We start from the raw sequence: 19,194 nt of genomic DNA on the forward strand, positions 1-19,194 counted from the left end.
AAAGGTTACCATTTCAGCATGTAATAATTATTAATGAGACATTTTACACTCTTTTTTTCATACTAAGTCTTTGAAATCCGGCATATATTTTATACTTACAGCACATCTTAATGGGACTGGCCACATTTCAAGTGCTCAAGAGCCACCTGTGGCTAGTGCCTTTTCCTACTGAACAGCACAGTTCTAAACAGTAAGTTCTGAGTTCTGACACATTGCTGAGAGCTGAATCAAGGAGGAGAGTTTATATAGAAAGATTAAGACTTTAACTGGGAATGTTTTAGAAGTGGTGTGTATTATAGAAGTCAACAGATATTATCTGATCACGCGGGGAAGGCAGCATGCTGGGCTGCGTCTGAGACCAGGAAACTGAAAGAATACCTAGTCCTTTGAAAATGGACAGGCATCATGGGCACTTAAGCCTAATTCTGACTCAGATTTCAATGCCTGTGGACAAGGCACTTCACCCTCCTGGTCTCCTCTATAAGGAAGATAAAATGTTTGCTACCTCCTGTTTTAAGACTGTATGGCTTATCTCATGAAACAGTGTTAAAGGGCTAATTAAACTACATATTTTGAGCCCTCTCTTAACTACTTAAATCCGCTTTTTTTTTTTTTGCATAGAAGTCCATGGACAACTTTCACAATGAGGTGGATATTTCTCAAAACTCTTTTTTTCATTTTTCCGCTCTACTGATATACTTACTCTGTTGCCACCAGCTTTCAATAATATCTCACACACACACACACACACACTTTTAGTGCCTTGAGATTAAAGTCAATGAAAACATGCACATTCTATTCTTCTTGAGATATTCCTGCCTTGCGTTCTTTCCTTGGAGCAGTTGGGAAGCCAGAGCTTGTGGGGAAAGGAGCTGCAAAACCTACTTGTGCTGGCCAATCAGGCCTTAGCTGACAGGAGGCCCACTAGTGAGAATGTGCCAGGTATCCTGCTCCATTGTAGCAAACTCCCTATTTTTGCAGAGATTAAAATCCTGTGAGACCCTTAAGCTATACCAACAATGCACAAAGACCTCCTTTTCTGTTCATTTTGTTTTCCCTAAGGACTGCATTAGAAACTCTACCCCAAACCCACTAGCTCAGTAACTACACACAGATTATCATTTGTGGTAAAAACATTCCCAAGTATTATGTGGCGGTATAGTTCTTAAAGCTCTGTTCTCCTTCATTTTTAACTGACTGAACACGAGAGAAATGCCACACACTGAACTGACTTCACTGAAAAGTGGAGCAAGATGCAGCGGAAGTCGGGAACGTGGTCTGTGGGTCAATGGCAGGAGAGTTTAGAGAGTAAAACTGCAGATGAGGGGCTGGTCTGTTCCCTGGGACTCCACTCACTACTGGTCACTGTGCCTCTGGTGGAACTTTCCCCAGGAGAGAAGACTTCTCTGAGATCTAATATGGAAATCCAAAGACATTGTTTTATCCATACTGGGGACATCAAAGGTGCCATTCAAATGAAACAGAACAAAAGCAGAAATCCTCCCAAAAAAGTAAAGGTCTCAGCAAATGGTGAGGTCAGAAGACAAACTGACCAGAGGCCTTGGGGCAAAGAATCACTGATAACAGAATTTAATGTTTTATTTTACATTCCTTGGGACATTTGCTTACTCTGGGAATGAGGCCCAGTTAAATCAGAATTGCTGATCATGGAAAGAAAGAATAAAAATATTTACTATTCAGCTAGTGTCTGTGTAAATTCCAACTTTACCTGGACCTGAGAGAATGAGAATCCAGGTTTCAGACTAAGCAAGCCCAGCATTACTACCATGTCCAAGGTTAAGCAAAGTGTTGATGGATACATGCTATCAACCACCTTCGCAGGTGCACAATATACTTGCAGAATCTGGCACAGAAATGATTGAGGTGGGCAGGATACTATGCATCTTCTCATACTGCAGATGAGATATTAGAATGCATTGATCAATACATTTGGCCAGTGGATTAATTCCACAAATTACTTACTGAGCACCTACTATATGCTAAGCTCAGTTCTAGGTGCTGGGGATTCATTGGTAAAGGAAAAAGAAGGGCTCTGTCCTGAAGGAGTACATATTCTAGAGGGAGGACAGTGAGTAAACACAGATAACAAGATCATTTCAGATTGTGATGAGTGTTTAGAAGAATATAGAGTAAGTTTGACAGAGAAATCTGGGAGAGAGATCACCAGTTAGATCGAGTGGTTAGGAAACACTCTTTTGAGCTGAGACCTGAGGGATGAATGGAGCAGTTCACACAGAAGGAAAGTGTGAAGGTTCTGAAGCAGGGTGGAGTTTGTCATGTTCCTGGACCAGGAGAAAGGCCACTGTGGCCCAACGGGGAGAGCAGTGAGAGGTGAGCTAGAAAAAGCAAGCGAGGGCTGGAGCATGTAGGGCACGGGTAAGAAGTTTATATTTTATTCTTTTTTTGTGTGTGTGTGGTACACGGGCCTCTCGCTGCTGTGGTCTCTCCCGTTGCGGAGCACAGGCTCTGGACACGCAGGCTCAGCGGCCATGGCTCACGGGCCCAGCCGCTCTGCGGCATGTGGGATCTTCCCAGACCGGGGCACGAACCCATGTCCCCTGCATCGGCAGGCGGACTCTCAACCACTGCGCCACCAGGGAAGCCCTATATTTTATTCTTAATGAGATGAGGGCTAGTGGAGGGTTTTACATAGAAGAGTGACGTGATTATATAAGGGCTTTATGAAGATTGCTCAGGTTGCTGTGCAGAGAAGTAGATGGAGAAAGCTAGAGGGCAAAGGGGTAGAGCAGCTAGGATGCTACTGTAATAGTCCAAGTACAAAATGATGGTGGCATGGACTAAGGTGGTGGTGATGGAGACAGAACAGTCAATAGAGAGGTGATATACTCTGACAGCAGAGCCGACAGAATTTGCTGATGGACTGACTGGGTATGGATGGGGCAAGTGAAAAATTGGAAAGAAGATTCCTGGATACTTCAAGATGTTAACAAAAAACCCCAGCCAGTTCTAGGTAGGTATAGACATGGACATGCCAATGGTCCAGTCTAGAGTCAGGCTCAGAAGAATCTTCTGTCAGACTGGCCCTGGGATCCCGATGAGTCCCATGCCTTCTTCATGAAATTGAATTATAGTTTAGGAAGTGAGTTCAGCAAGCTCACTAAGACCTGGGGTAAACAGACTCTGCTTATGGAAATCTGTCTAGAATTGACCCATATTTCCAAACTGTTCTACTAGTCTTTAAATATTTATTTATTTATTTATTTATTTTTTGCGGTGCTCAGGCCTCTCACTGTTGTGGCCTCTCCTGTTGGTGGAGCACAGGCTCCGGACGCGCAGGCTCAGCGGCCATGGCTCACGGGCCCAGCCACTACGCAGCATGTGGGATCTTCCCAGACCAGGGCACGAACCCATGTCCCCTGCATCGGCAGGCGGACTCTCAACCACTGCGCCACCAGGGAAGCCCTACGGTATTTTTCGAAATGGTTTTCTGTGGTGAAATGTCTGGAAAACATTGCTTATAGTACTTTCTTTTAGAGAGGAAGATAAATAATGCACATGAACGTTATAAGGCTCTGAAGTCTTGCAACTAAAAAACCATTTAACCAAGCACATATATTAACGTCACTCAGTACTCAGTTTGAGAAACATGGGTTTAGGCTCTGTATGTCTCTCCCTGTGGTTCTACTCTCCCCTGGAATTCAAGCAACAACAAGAGAATAGCAGTTACTATTTATTGAGCACTTACCTTACGTAAGGTACTTTGTATCATTATCTCCCTTGCTATACACACTATATACAGGTGCTGTTTTACTTACAGCTTGTGCATTATCATTTGCTGTTGTGAGTTTTGCTTATGGTCCATACATTCATTTAGAAAAAACAGTCACCTTTCTTTTCTGATCGTATATATCAGCAGAGTTCATTCACAGTATTTCCTCACAAAGCATTTAAGATAAAAACCAGACATTCTTCACTTTATCACCCCTTCTTCCTTTACGTACCCAACTATAGCTAACGGTGAGCGTCTCCCACCCCCACAACTGCCTCCCTCCTCTCCCTGCAGTCTTCCCCAACACTACTTTCCTTCTTCCTATTTACTCCACCCATTTCTAAACAAGAAACTGTTTTAGGACAGTTCCATGCTTTGAGCACCCTTGGCTTTAGAATCCTTTGTCTCTCCCTCAGAGAGAATATCATGACTTTCTGAATATGGCTGTTGTCATATGTAAATCCACAGACTGGTAATGTAGAGACCATAATAGTCCTCAGCTGCACGGAAGACACACACACACACACACACACACACGCACGCACACACACGCTCGCTTCACCAACCTGGACACACACACACACACACACACACACACACACGCTCGCTTCACCAACCTGGTTAGAGAGAAGACTTTCCTGGAGTTAAACAGATCATTGGGGAATGAGGAGGTCTTTGCACTCCAGGCCACTGTAATGTGAGTAATTATGGTCACTAAATTACAATGCTATTTACCCTAGACCAAATAATGATAGCATTACTTAGGAAAATAACCCAATCACCAACTCATACCCCCGGGGAGGAACCCAGCTTGCTCTCTAATTCACACAGCAATTCGATGAAGCAACTTAGGCAAGAAATGAAGAGCCTTCTGTTTGATCAGATGTGTAAAGGGAATTTAGAGGGAAAATGCAATTACCTAAGCTGTCAAATGACCAACATAGCAGGGTTAATAATCCTCAAGCGTTGGTTGTTCTTACAGGATTTCATATCACCTTCATGGTTTCTTTATTTTTATGTAAAAAAAGAGAAAGCCTAGATAGGGCATATAACAAACAAAAAAATACAGTTTCTTATTATCATCCAGGTTATATTATACCCGTTCTTTTATAGAAAACAAAGAAAAACACAGACTCTTTTCCAGTTGTATTTCTCAGAGAGAAAACCATTAACTTTTTAACTGCCCTTTAAACAATATGGCCCCCAGACAGCTTAGAAAATTTTATTAAGAAATAAGTCTGCAGTGAGTACTGAATTTACTTTACCCAACATTTAGCAAAGACTTGAATGTCTGGCCTCTGCTCAAAACACATCCCAATCCCATTCTCCCTTCTAGTCCCATCCCCCAGGAAAGGAAATTGAGAAATCCCAAACAAACTCATACCTGAAGAGGATATCCTTGTGCTGGGGTTTTCTTTGATCATTAGCCAGCCCTTGATGCCACGCAGAAAGTTACTCTTTTGTTGAACATGATACAGACACCAATTAATGCATAAAGTGAAAGGCTTTACCCTTAAAATAAAGAGCTAAACTAGGAAGTCTGCTTCTCTGCATGTGGCTGCTGGCAAGGCCAAGGCCACACAGGCTAAGAAATGAAAGAAAATAGAAAATGCCAAGGACAGAAGACTAGAGGAGGGGTAGGGGGGACAAAGCACAAATGAACAGATTCCTGAAAGATCCTACGGACTCTAAGGAGAAGCCAGGTGAATTTCCTGCTTCTGATGTAGACCTCAGCCTGCCCCAATTAATTGTAGCATTGTAATCACAGCATATGGTGAAGACCCAAGGATGGGAATGCCCTTGGAAAAGTGAAGCTGACCGTTCTGAGCATTTGTGAATTCTGCCACCATTCGCAAGCAGGTTTTGTGAGCTGGGTTGGGCCCCCCAGAAGCCACACCTGGGTCCTCCTGATAGGGACCCTGACAATGACGGGAACTCTGGTACGTCTGAGTCTGGGCTCAGTGCGGGCATCTGGAATTCTGCTTCAAAAGTTGTAGCTGCTCTAATAGAAGTTCCACACTAGTGTGTCAATTTCACATTAAAATCTAGATGAGCCAGGTATCGTGGTGAGTCATCAGGAATTTTAAGTTCTCCATCCATTTTATTTTTCTCTGTTGCAACTGTTAGGCCATAAACTTGAGTCCTTCTCCGAAATGGAAAATATGTCTATTTAGTGTGACCCTAACAAAAACTAGTAGGACATGCTAGCCATAGAATTTGAGAAGAAAAACATACTTCTTTTTCTTGGAATGAGGTAGGGAATGAATGAATGAATGAATGAATGACATACATTGATTAAGTTAACAAGCAAACCTCACAACCACAAAAATAAGCACTGATCTGTATCACTAGGCTCAGAAAGAAATCAGGACATTATAACAGAAGTTAAGTACCAAACTGGATTAAACACAACAATCAAATTAAGGGAAATTTAATAACATATGTGCTTCTCTTCTTTGGTTTCCACAGGAATTTGTTTCTGTGAGGGGAGTGTATTTGTGAGGGGAGTGTATTGTAGTCTATAAGTAGATGGTCACATTCTCCAAGTAGTGAAACTTAAGTCAGTTAAGTAGTAAAATTTATGGGTGTGTCTGTGTATATAGTCTACCCTGGAGCACAGCCAATTTGAATTCAATTCTGACACTGTACAAGTGGCCTTATTAGGAAAGCCACAGACAGCACTGGGCTGGCCCCCCATTCAGAACCATAAGTCAGCACAGTTTAGCATACTGGGATTGTCTAGTGGGATTCGGGAACTAGAGTGCAGTTAAGGTACCAAGCATTAAACAGGACTAAAACATCTGCACTGGCCTCTGCTTCCTTACTGCATTCACCCTCTCAAGTCACTTGATTTAACCACTGAGGTCAAGGCCAAAGAGCAGTGCCCTCAGCTGTAACAAGAGCCCTGAACTGATTTAGAGAGAAGGCATGGGGACCAGGGCAGGAACTTCATCAATTCCTGTTGAGGAAACCAAGGATCCTGGTCATGGCCCAGGCAACATGGGGAGAAGGCAAGAAGAGTTCTGGAAAACAAAATAGGGTCCATGCAACGCTTTCAGACAATGATTTTTGTAAGCTGTTTCAATATTGCATCATTATTTTGAAAAGAAAACGTGAACATTTACAAAGGTCAGAAGAAAGTTTTGTTTTTGTTTTTTTGTAAGTTCAGTAAAAGCTCAAGTTGCACGTTTGGAATCCTGGGTTGTCTTCTTTTTTAAAAAAAGATTCCTTGCTCAACCCCAAGAAGACCCAGCATCCTTCATTTCTTGCTCAGTGTTATGGATTAGCTGCTTTCTAAAGTGGAAAAATCAAGTGATTCCTTTCTGTAGAATAGACAGCAACTGGGATTTCTGGGCATGAAGACTGTTCGGGTGCCACGTGATGTATCGTTTATATTTCATTCAATGCACACAGGAGAAAGCAAGGGACACAAATGCCTCCTGCTTTTACTTGTTCTCTTTTCCCATTTCTGGGCCAGCTTCTCCCTCAAACTGCTCCTCCTTGGGCCGTCAATTAAGACAAGATCTAATCAAATATCTTAATTCCATTAAGTAGAATACTTTGACAATCCAACCTAAAATGTCTGCCTCCTTTTATATGGGTAGGATTTCAGAGCTGGGTTTGAGAGCTCCCCTACTCTAACCCGCGTATTTTGCAGATGAGGGGCCCAGTGACTTGCCCAAGTTCACTCCACCAAGGACAGCACAAGGCTCATTACCTGGGTGCCACTGTCTGTCCTGGGTTCCCTCCAGCCCATCTCTGGCTAATAAATGGAGGCTTGTTGGAAGCTGGCTCACATCACGGAATCTCTGTAAACTCAGCCACAGCTGCAGCCAGCACTGCTGATATTTTCTCAACTCTGAACCTCTCAAAACAGCTGAATCCTGACGGTCTCATAAATTCATTCACCTGCTTCTTACATGTGAGGCTCAAGCCAGTCCCCTGAGACAGTTTAAGGCTAACTAAGAAAACGGGGGCGAGGGGGGAGTGAAGAGAGGCAACTCAAGTCAGAGCTGCAGAACTGTGCAGACTGTGCTGAAAAGGCTCACTGCCAAGCAGACACTGTCTAGACTTTAACCGGCCTCTCCAGAGGGGGGTGTGGGGAGGAGGGGGAGTAAGGCCAGAAAGCCTGCTTGCTTTTTATTCAGCTAATGCAAACACATGACACAACCTCTGACAGGCTCCAGGCTGGGAGTTCACTCAGTCTAAGACGTTTCTTTCTCGGCGCTGGAATTCAGCTGTGGGCTGAGGGAAGTTGCGCTAATCCAGCAATCCAGGGGAAGCTAGGAATGCTTTTCTCAATTCCTGGGGAATCATAGTTCCCAAACTAGATTGAGTTGGGCAAGGGCCAAAAGTAGCACATTTTTGGTTGTAAAAGGATAGATTTTTTAAAATTTCCATTTGTATCATTTTAGGTAATCCATGAGGAAATTCCACAAAAATACAGAACAGACTTTTGATGGAGGCCTGTTATGAAAGCTTTCTAAGACTGTGAATGATATCAATTTACAAAATGTACAGAGGAGAAATGGCCACCATAGTCGAATAAGCATCTTATATCTGAGAGGAAATGTTGGGTCTGGGAAGCTCTGCACATCAGTTAGAAAAAAGGTGGTTCTCCCTCTGGGCGGGCAGACAAGGCCCAGGACAGGGCACAGAGACTGGTAAGCAGAGTGCAGGATGGAGTCAGCCCAGTTGGCTCCCTTGGCCAGCCACTTTTGTGCAGTCGACAGTCTGAACAACCATACCCAGACACTTAGCTGGAGTCTTAGAGCTGTCTTGCAGTTTGGTCTAATTCAACGTGGAATTGTTGTGAATACATCTGAAGGACAAAGAAACTGTTTTAAAGCAGCTCCTGAGTCACTGACCATTATGAGGCAAGTGCTCTGATGGAACAACTATACTGTACTTCAATGTGGGTCAAAGAAGCACCTGGACCCAAACCAAGTTGAGGCCATGCCCATGTCGATGTGGCCAGAATGACTGTGACCAGGCCTCAAGTATTGATCCAGGCACTTGCAGCTGATAGAGCATGAAGAGTTAAATGACAGAGCCTAGGCAGTTATTTTTGAGTCCATATCACCTAGAGAAAAGTTGGTCTTTGCTTTGTTTTCAAAGTCACTTTCAGAAATAAGACTCAGTGGACCTTAAGCACACTTGAACACAGAGTATTTGCCTTCCTTGAGAGTTGGAAGTCCTGGGTTTGTATCCTGGCTTTACAATTTACTAGGTGACTGATCTGGGGTGACTAACTGAATCTTCTGAGCCATGGTTTCTTCACTGATAAATGAAGATTACAGTAACAGCATCATCATGTTGTGAGAGTTAGATTAAGGCTCTTTCCCTCTCTCTGCTGTTGTCTGGCTAACACCACTCATATTTGGGGCTCAGCTTGGGGGCACACCCTCTCTGAGGCCTTCCCGCAACCCCCAGTGCTGGGTTACGTTGTCACCCCTGTCCTAGCATTTACCATGCTGGGTCACTCCACCCTGTCTGCCTCCCCCGGTGGACTGCAAGCTCCTTGGGGACAGGTGTGTGTCTTAGTCACCAGCATTAACTCAGTGCCTGATAGAGAACAGGAAACGTTTCCTTCCTGGAGTTTACTTGGAGAACTGTCCCTTTGTCCCAGATGGGTGAAGCAAGATAAAGCATCAAGATTTTGTGCAGCGTTCTCTCTGCATGAAATGTGAACCTGGTGCTCTGTGCGTGTTTTGGCAGCTCCGAAAAATGCAGCCCAAACACTCCACGATGACCTCTCTGTTATGGTGGAAGAAAGAGATGAGAAAGAAAAGGAAAGACAGGAAGGTAGAGGGAAAAGATGAAGAGAGCAACGCAGGGAGCAATAAAGAGACCAGGCTCCGGGGCCTGGGAATTGGTGGCCACGTGAGGCTGCAGTCAGGGCCGGCTGCCAGACACAGCAGCGCCCAGCAGAGGACTCCAGTTTGTGTGCAAAACACCCAAAGCACCGCCTTGGTTCCCAAACGGACAAATCAGCCTGCTCCAGGAATACGTCCTACCCTGTCTTTGAGAGAAGGTATTTATTTTTCAAACAGTGAAAGCAAAGGGTTCTATTCCTTTGCCTGATCATATTTTCTAAACCCCAAATTGAGGATTTGTGGCATGGGAACAGGCTGTGCTACGGGGACTACAGCAAGAATATGCAAATGACAAATCCCACAAAAAATCCAAGATATCTGCTGGCCACCTCCATGTGTAAGAAGGGTGGACACAGGAGAAAATCTGAATCTGGAAAAATTCCAGAGGAGTTTTATCACCTATCTTTTTTGCCTTTTCTCACTCTTCTTCCCTTTCCAGTTCTCTGCCTTGTTCACTGTCTTCAGGGAAAACCTATGCTGGCTTACAACGTGCACTGCCTGTGCAACGAAGGTGCTCAATGAGGCCTTAACTCTTTTCCCGGAGGAATGACAGAGCTGTGGCTTCACAGAGGAAATGCTGGAAGTTTGAAGGCAAGACTGGCTCAGTAGAGGCAAGGGTTCTGATATGAATTCTGGGCGTCAAAGCATCCACTGAAATAAATATTCTAGTTGCCTTTTAAAAGGTGATCCTTAATCTCTGGAGAGAATAAAGGAAGCAAGGGGAGTTCTGCCAGCCATGAGCACATGCGAGTGTGCAAACACACACACACACACACACACACACACCATAGCTTTTGGAGCTCTTCCAATAAGTAGAGATGCCACAAGCTTGATAATAATAGCTAACATTTACTGTACTCTGTGTGCCAAACCACTCTTCTAATTGCTTTACATGGAATAGCTTACTTGATTCTCACAACTAACTTACGGGGTAAATACTCCATATTAAGCCCATTTTATAGATGAGGAAACAGACCCAGAGAGGTTAAGTAACTTCCCCAAGTTCACAGGGCTAATAAGGGCTATGCTAGGATTTAAACTCAGGTAACGTAGCTTCAAGGCCTGAGTGCTAAACCATGACGCTATACTTCCTCTCAACGATAAATCAGTGAACAGAACAACCACCTGAGCCAGTGCACAGGCTGTACAAATACAGACCATGCCTAGTGAATGTTAATGTGTAAACTGAGAATTCTCTTGTTGAAATCATTACAGTTAAAAATACTCTTTATCAGGGCCCAGTAGGGACTCTTAAGATGCACTTCTTTTTTGCAAGTGTTGACTGTGTGCTATGAGGAGAAGAGGCTTTTCTATTATCTAATTGGATTGATAGGCAAGAGAGACAACTAGCCATTATTCATTTTACAAATGAAGAAAGTAAGCTCAGGGAGGTAAATAATTTGCTCATGGTTTCACAGCTCGACAAGGCCAGAATTCAAACCTATTCATTACCCCAAAGCCCTTGCTCTTAACTGAGGCTGCAAGTCAGAGATATTAATTAGGTGGCTAAGGTAACATTAGCAAGAAAAGGACAGAGCAGGAATTCTAAATCAAGGACTCTTTCACTATGTTCTTCTTAATAATAAGAAAGTTCTGTAACAGGGTCCATGTGAAAGGTAAGACTTGGAAACACCCAGATATGAGAACAAGAGAAGAGAATGAAGAAAGGAACTCAGTAGAAGGCTTGAGTGACATGAAAACAAGAAATAAGAGAAAAGCGCTAGCACTCCAGGAACAGACACAATTTCAGATGAAGTTCCACACAAAAAGCTGCCACCTACTGGACAGACTGGTCAAGTGGTCAAGGTGAACAGCCTGAAAATGGCCCCAGCAGCTCCCATGGAGCCTCTCAAATTCTGAGAAGGCATCCATCCCACAGCTGCATTTCAGGGATTTCTGCACCAGCAGCAAGAGATGAGGAAGGGGGTGGTAATTTCTGTGAATGCCATAGATTTGGCCCCCTAATGGCCAGGTCCATTTGAGCTGTACAGTAGCTATGGTGGTAGCAGCTACTTCAGAATAGGGACCAATATGGTACTGCTTTTAGTTCCACACTATTCTTAATAGCAGTATATGTGCAGAGTGACTGGTATAACTGGCACTGCTGTAGATCAATAAATTACATTCATTTACTATCACTGAGGGACAGAATGACAGACTGTGGACTAAGACAAATTTTGCCTCAGACACAGGATTTTAAATCTTGAATACGATAAAAAGTAGTAAAAGACATTTTCCCTACCTCAAGCCAATTCAAGCCAATATCCCATGCCACACATATGTATAAACCGGGCCTGCAACATATCATGCTTTTGCCGTGTGTCACATGACTTGTTTTGGCAACAGCTTAGTTGGTCACAAATAGTGTCTGGGATTATACAGGAAACATTTTAAAGGTCATAAATTCAGACAATCCTGGGAATAGCTTACTAGTGATGGCTTCCAAATGAGCATATAAAAAGTCTGCAAAGAGATTACATGGAAATCCTCCAACCACAGCAGAAAATGCAGATTTACAGGATATATTTTGTACTCCAACTACCCAAAGAGCTTTCCATTTAGCAGTTTCTTGCCAGGCGGCTGCTAATGCAGAAGCTGTTATCTATGACAGCAGCAGTTCTTAGAGCCTTAGCAAGAACAACTATTTACTCCAGCAGAAGAGCCAAGAAAATTCTCATATTTTTGTTGATGGCCAATATTAGAGAGTTTGACTTACATGTTTAAGGTGTTCGAACTCATCTAGAGAACTCAGAAGCTTGAGCCAGGAACAAACTGCTGTTTTCTCGACATTTTCATCCATTTGCTACCCTAGTTCCATCACCTATTACCCCATGTTGCTGCTGTTTCATATATCCCGAACTCTGCCTTCTAATCATCTTAATTCTGGCTAAAGATATACCAATGTCTGTCAAACTGGATTGACTTTTCCAGCAGAAAAGGCAAATGTCTTTTATCTCACACACAGAGTAACTGCTAGTGGCTGCCTACAGCATTGCTGAGAAGGATTTTCTAACCTCCTCCAGGCTCAGAAGGAAGAATTCTGATTGATTAGTAAGGTCTGCCATGGGTAAGGGAGAGGGTAGTGGTGACATGCACACCATGTTTGTTCCATCGCTGCAGGCGATTTATCATAGTGTTGGGAGGCACTAATTTTCATTGCTTACAGTGTCTAGTAGGCGTATCACATACATCTGTTAATTGACTTTGATAATTTCTCTGAAAGGAGGGATGAAGGGCTAGTTTATCTTTAGGTGGTAGAATTATGGGCAACTTTATTCGTTGCTCTAGTTTTTTCTATATTCTCTGAGCTTTTTATGAACATATTTAATTTCCATATTTTATCAGAAAATAACACTTTTTTATTTAAATAGAATAGCATATATTAGAAGGATAAATTCCTCTCAAAAAAGGTGAGATGTCACAAGAATCCTCATGATGGATTTTAAGACATTTTGTCATACTTCTCTATAAATTTTTACATAGTTGTGAGGATAGGCATTGGAGTGGGGGGGTGTTCTGCTTTTTTATTTAAATGATAATCATTTGCCAGAGCCTTAAATTTTTTGTAAACATAACTTTTAGTGGCATATATTGCTGTTAACTCTTAACTCTTCTCCTCTTGTTAGGTATGTAGTAGGTTTTAAGTTTTTAGCTTTCATAAATAATATGATAGGCATCTTATGTAGAGTCCCTTTAAAATAATGACCAGGGCAAAGTGGTCAAATAGAATTATTTGAGTTTCTTTCCTTGATTTGGTTTCTCAGCATAGATTATATGGAGCCCTGAAATATCCATCAGCAAAACAATCAAGTCAGCTATACAAAGTTTGCTAAAATGAATTCATGTCAATAAAGACTGTATTTAACTGTGTTTGCTATGTTTTTGTAGCTAACAAGGAAAACAATTTTCTACTGCAAGCACTGTTAACTACAAGTTTAAAATGCTTAAAATAATATCCAAAGTGCAAGTCTCATATGGAGAGGGTTCATTTACCTTTTCATGAATTATTAAAGGTTCATTATTGTTAAAACATGAATTAAAAGCTTGCCAAATGTTAGTAGGGACAGACATCAAGAGACTGGACTAATTAAATGATAATGATCATCAAGTGATGAAATGTAACCTTGATCATACCTATACCTCACTTTTTTCATTTTAACTATTTCCACATACCCTGAGTTCATAGCCTCCTTACTGTACCAATTCCCTCAGTCTTGATCGGGTGGTGGCTACATGGGTATATTCACATGTAAAAGTTCATCAAACTATACAGTAAAGATTTGTGCATTGTACTAATGTAAAATAACTTTAAAAATCAGGGGAAGTCCTTGTTAATGTAAAAAAAAGCAATAATAATAATGAAGATAGTTGTTCATCATGCAGTTATAATATTATACGTTATAGCTGCCGCAGTTTAAATCTAACAGCCCACCATTAGACTGTAAGCAACCTGAGGGCAGAGACCATGTCTTGCACTTCATCCATGACCCTGCCCTGTGTAGGGCATGCTCAGCCTACATCAGGGAATACTGACTGATGGGCACCGTGAAGGGAAGGCCTGTGCTGTTAATGACTCACTCCTGGAGAAAGCACCCCATGCCAAAGTCACAAGTGACAGAAGATGGAACCTTAGAGAAAAGTATGCATTTGACCTACAGGACATCAGTCACACAGCTTACAAAATGAACCCATCTAAGTATAAGTTGTTTTCAGTCCTATAATATCTGGTGTCCTTAAGCTAATACTATTTGTGGCTACTAGAAATTTCTGTCTGGATGTCCATTTATTTGAAAAGGAGCAGGAAAAAGACACCATGATGTTTTCAATTCTCTGTGTGTGACCACTGGCATTTACAGCTCATCCTTTCCCTGTTCTCCTGGAAACATGTGTTTTCCTGCCTCACTGACTTTGAAGACTTTATTTTCTTGTTTGGGACATTACATTCATAGCAGCCCATGCCCCCACCTCACAGCTCTTCCCAAACTCATTCCTCTGAGCCTGAGAATGGACTCCTGCTTTCCATTACCCAATCCAGAGACGTCTATGGGAATTGTGACATGTCCTTTCTAAAGACATTTTCAACATCCAGGGCCTCAATTTGCAGGGTGCCTGTCCATCTGTTTTGGCTATTCAGCAGTCACTGCCATGTTTTAACATCCCAATTTCTAACAATGGTCTCCAGAATCACAGCAAAGGATAAACAAACAAGAGATTATTTTAGTGGTTAATGTTCAAGATGGATATTAAAATCCTAGTTTTTGCTGTAGCTTCAAGAAGCAGTCAGAGGATGTGGGGAAAATCAAGGGAAAATGGGAAAATCACACTCTAGGCCTTCCTGAATCCGCTATTAGAGTAATTCTAAAGAATAAAGAGGAGACCCCACATCTGCCAATAATACCCCTAGTGGTTGCTTAACTGTATGTTGATAATAGGGTATAAATGAGGTTATGAAACCTGGCTTCAGAGGGACAATGCCCTAATAATCTTCTTGCTTATCTGTATAATTGTTATTGTTCTTGCTGCTATTATCTTAAATGATGCACTCACAGTTCATAGGTTAAGTATTCCCTTACTGGAATGAGTGTCCTGTTTGTGAATCAGTCTCCTGTACTTGTGACTTATCATGATAAATTTATAGACCTGGAATGTTGGAAATCAGAGTGCCAGCAGAGATGACCACCAACGGAGAGTGGAGTATGCTTGGGCACTTGCCAATGCTGCCTTTTGGAAGCAGGCAGTTGGGCCACAGGGTCCCCTCCAGCCTGTGGTGTTAGAGTAGACTCATACCCACCACCTCCTGAGACTCAAGGGCACATGTCAACCTTTCCTAGCCTCCACTATCCACACCTCTCAGTGAACTGCAGTAATTCTCAATGGGAGGTGGATGGGTAAAGGAAGAGTGAGCAGGCCCACATAACCCCCTCCAAGAAGATTCTGAAACAAGGTAGCTTGCTCTGCCGCTGCAACCCCCCCATTCCTCGTCCATTGCAGATACTAATACATGCTCATCGAGAGACATGTGCCAACACCCCGTTTCAAGTAGACTCTAAAGAGTACATGGCTGTGCGCTCAAGTGGATGGGATGGAATTTTGATGGAGGCTGCCTGAAGTATTATGACAAAAAGAAAGAAAAAGAGGAAGCAGCCAAAAAATCAACCCTGAGGTACCAAGAGACCATGGAAAACATTAAAAATATAACACTTTCCTTAATGAGATTTGTTAATAGTTTCTTGAATCTAACCAAACAGGATTTACAGACTGGCACTAATAATGATGACAACCACCTTTTCTCAAGCTAGGGACACCTGATTCTAGAGGTCTACTACTATTCCAAAGACTTGGCTTCTTCAACTATCAACATAATTTGTTGTGCAATCACATAGTTTAAAAATATGCTGAATTGAATCCTTGTGCTTGTATTAAATCAAAAAGCACCAAGAAAACTCAGTTTGTTTTTTAAATTTCATTTTAAAAGTTCAACGATATTTGTACGATTTCAGCCCTAAAGTCTACTAAAGTGGATTCATGTCAATAAAAACAGTAAATACCATTACTTGGCTTTGTTTGCTATATGTTGTTGCAGCTAACAAGGAAAAAAAATTCCACTGCAAAAGCACCATTAACTACACGATAAAATGCTGAAAGTAATATCCAAATTGCTAGGGCTAATCTATCTTTTCATTTATTATTATTAAAACACTGATTAAAAACTTGCCAAATGTTACCAGGGTCAGATACCAAGAGATTGTATCGATAAAAAAAATAATCCTTAATAATCTGGAGTCATGAAATGAAAGCTACATCATACCTACTCCTCACATACCCTGAGTTCACAGCCTTCTTTCTGCACCACTTCCTCCGTTTTCATGCCTCAGCACTTCTTGATTTTGCCTCTTTCCCCACGATTTTGCCTTGGGAATTCTGTGAGAGTACTTTCTGCTCTTCCACCTCAAGCAGGAAATTGCTGCTGGGGGAACTTCCTATGAGGGCTAAGCTTTTCCCTGCAATGCACCGGGGGGAGGGGGTGTAGTACAAACAGCTTGGGAGAACAGATCCCAGACCTTGGGCTATAGAGCCTTGTGGCGAGTGAACCTATGGCATCCTCACTCCTCAAATGTGCATTCCAGTTCACAGAGCGATTTCACACACTAGCTGGCAATTCCTAAACCTGCAGTAAAACAAACCAGGGATTCACCACATCCATCAATGGACTACAGCAGCCTTTTGAGGGCAGCAGCAGGGATGGAAGGCTGTTTCTCAGCCAGGACTAAATCAGCCAGTGAAAGATCCTCCCTCAAACTCAAACCCTGGAGAACAAAATGCATTAGAAGCAGATCTGGAGTTCAAGATGAGCTCCACCAGTGGAAGGAGCTGGGTTCAGATCCTTCCTGAGAACTAGCTGTGAGACCCTGGGCAGGTTACCTAGTCTCCGGAACCTGTTTCTTCCTCTGTAAATTGTGGATAACAAAACTGACCCTACAATGTTCTGGAAAGCTGTAAAAGAAATGAGGCATGCAGCCCAACCAACGTCTGCTATATAAGAAGTACATGGCAAATATTTAGTCCTTGTGTGAGACAGCGGTTAAGAGCCTGGGGTGCGATGCCTGACTGTGTTCAAATCCCACTCCTACCATTTAACAACTTAGGACACTAGATAAATTATGTGACCTTTCTGACTTAGTTTCCCCATCACTCAAATGGAGTTTTATTACAACACAAAGTAGATATCCAAAAAATATTAGCTATTTTTATTTCATTGTGAGTAAAAACAGCACGTGTTTCCAGATCAACCAAAAGTGTGGTAGTGAATTAAATGAGAGTTCAGTATAATGTGTACTTTTTTGTTGTTAATCGTGAAGACCTTGCAGGCTTTTATGACTTTCCTAGGCAGTCAAGCTGTGATGCTAAGGGTGGGGCTAAACTGTAATACGAAGAAAAAAAATTCAAAGAGGGAGAATAACCACCCACCAGGGAGCTATTTCTTTTGTAATGTACATTCCATTTCTTCTCCCTCATGCTTTTTAATTCCTTCCACATTTCCTGCCATAATTATCAAATGTTTGGTTTCTGACCTCACTTTTCTGGAGACTAGAGCCCAGGGAATTTAGAATTGTTTATTTTCTGTCCATAAACCTTTGAGTTAATGGAGGAGCTTGTGAGCGAAGGGTTTGTTGGTTTGTTTGTAGTGTCTCAGGAAGGTCACTGGAGTTGAAAAGAAAACACTACCCAAAAGGCGCTGAAATACTTTGACTGGAAACGCAGAGCCCTCAAAGAGCAGAGCAATGGATCACTCATACTTGCGCAACGCCAGTTTAAGAAAAAAATTGAGATTTTAAAAGGCCGTTATTTGGCTCTGATAATAACGCAAAATCCGAGGGCACTTTACAAAAAAAGAAAAAAAAACAGAGAATCATCATTTTACTTTATAAAAGAAAAAAAATATTCCGCCCTAAAAGAAGAGTCTCTTGAGATCCCCCGACCCCCCTCCCCCAGGAGACAGACTCGGAAGGGAAAAGTCTCCAACTATTCTCAATTTCCTCTTAAGTGAAGGAAAGAACTCAGGCGCCTTTTTGAACTCGGCTCCTGCTCCTGTTGCCGTCTGCATCCCAATCGGCCCTGCTCGTCCTCTCTCCCCCTCCCAACTCTCCCTCCATATTAGCCGCGGGGGGGCTCCCGCTGACGGCCCAAACTACTTTTCCTGATTTTAAGGTTTAAGTTTCGTAAGCAGCATTTCTGCTCCGAGCGCCCCCCTCACCGGGCAGATGGAAACTCCCAGTCCTACCCGGGGAGAGCATCCCTGGGACGCACGCACCGCCCGCGCGACGCGCAGACCCCAGTGGCCCCGGCGCCTGAGTTCGGACCTCCTCAGAGGCTCACCTACCTCGGCGTGGACCCAGGCGACCGCCACCAGCGCGAGCGCGAGCCAGCGCGTCCACATCTGCGGAAAAGACAAGAGCGAGAGTGAAGGCACCGGGCCCCGTGTCGACCCCGGAAACTTCCTCGTGCCTCGGAGGCTCGCTCCCTCCGCCCGGCCACCCTCGGCCGCCCAGAGGGGTCGGGCAAGTGCGCTCGGCTCCGCGCAGCGCACCCCGCTCTCACCATGGTCCCGTTCCGGTCTCCGGAGGGCGCGGGGGCAGGCGGCTGCAGCGAGCTCTAAGGGAAGGTGGGAGCTTCGCCGATCGCCAGCCTCAGAGGAAATCCGACCTGCCCTCGCCGCCCCTTAAGACCCCTCCTTCCCCGACAGCCTGCCCCCCAGCTCCTCCCCATTCTCCTCCCCCTTCTGCAGCAGCGGCCCCCGCGGCTCAGGGTTCCGCTCCCTCCTCCCAGCCCCTTGCTACGTCCTGGAGCCCGCGAGCGTCCTGGCGCCGCCGAACCCCTTTCCCGAAACCCAGGCCCCTAGTTTAGCCCCCAGGACGTGGAAGCCCAGGCACAGAGGGGGTGGTCCTGGGGGACACTGCAACAAAGGCGGAGGGGGTGTGGGTGTGGGGAGCCGAAACCCCACCCCCGGGAGGGGCCGCTGGCTTGCTGCAGCTCGGGCAGGCTGCGGGTGCGGGCTGCGGCGGTGGC

The 19,194-nt window shown here is 43.7% G+C and overlaps 1 protein-coding gene and 1 long non-coding RNA gene across 2 annotated transcripts in view; both read right to left on the reverse strand.

The window, feature by feature from the left end:
- FSTL1 (follistatin like 1) overlaps positions 1-18,840 on the reverse strand; it is a 52,091-nt gene extending 33,251 nt beyond the window's left edge. Inside the window, exons 1-2 of the mRNA XM_060098982.1 lie at positions 18,727-18,840; positions 18,509-18,565 (exon numbers count right to left, since the gene is read on the reverse strand). Of these exons, the coding sequence (XP_059954965.1) occupies positions 18,509-18,565; positions 18,727-18,729 (60 nt within the window). The 5' untranslated portion in view covers positions 18,730-18,840. The remainder of the gene's footprint in view (positions 1-18,508; positions 18,566-18,726) is intronic.
- LOC132490622 (uncharacterized) lies at positions 4,368-18,497 on the reverse strand. Its single transcript, XR_009532580.1, has 3 exons — positions 5,136-18,497; positions 4,671-4,786; positions 4,368-4,441 (listed from the first exon to the last, which is right to left on the reverse strand). It is a non-coding gene; the product is annotated as an uncharacterized LOC132490622 (long non-coding RNA).
- Positions 18,841-19,194: the final 354 nt, after the last annotated feature.

Source organism: Mesoplodon densirostris, chromosome 5 (assembly GCF_025265405.1).
Source record: "Mesoplodon densirostris isolate mMesDen1 chromosome 5, mMesDen1 primary haplotype, whole genome shotgun sequence".
In the NCBI taxonomy this organism is placed as follows: Eukaryota; Metazoa; Chordata; class Mammalia; order Artiodactyla; family Ziphiidae; genus Mesoplodon; species Mesoplodon densirostris.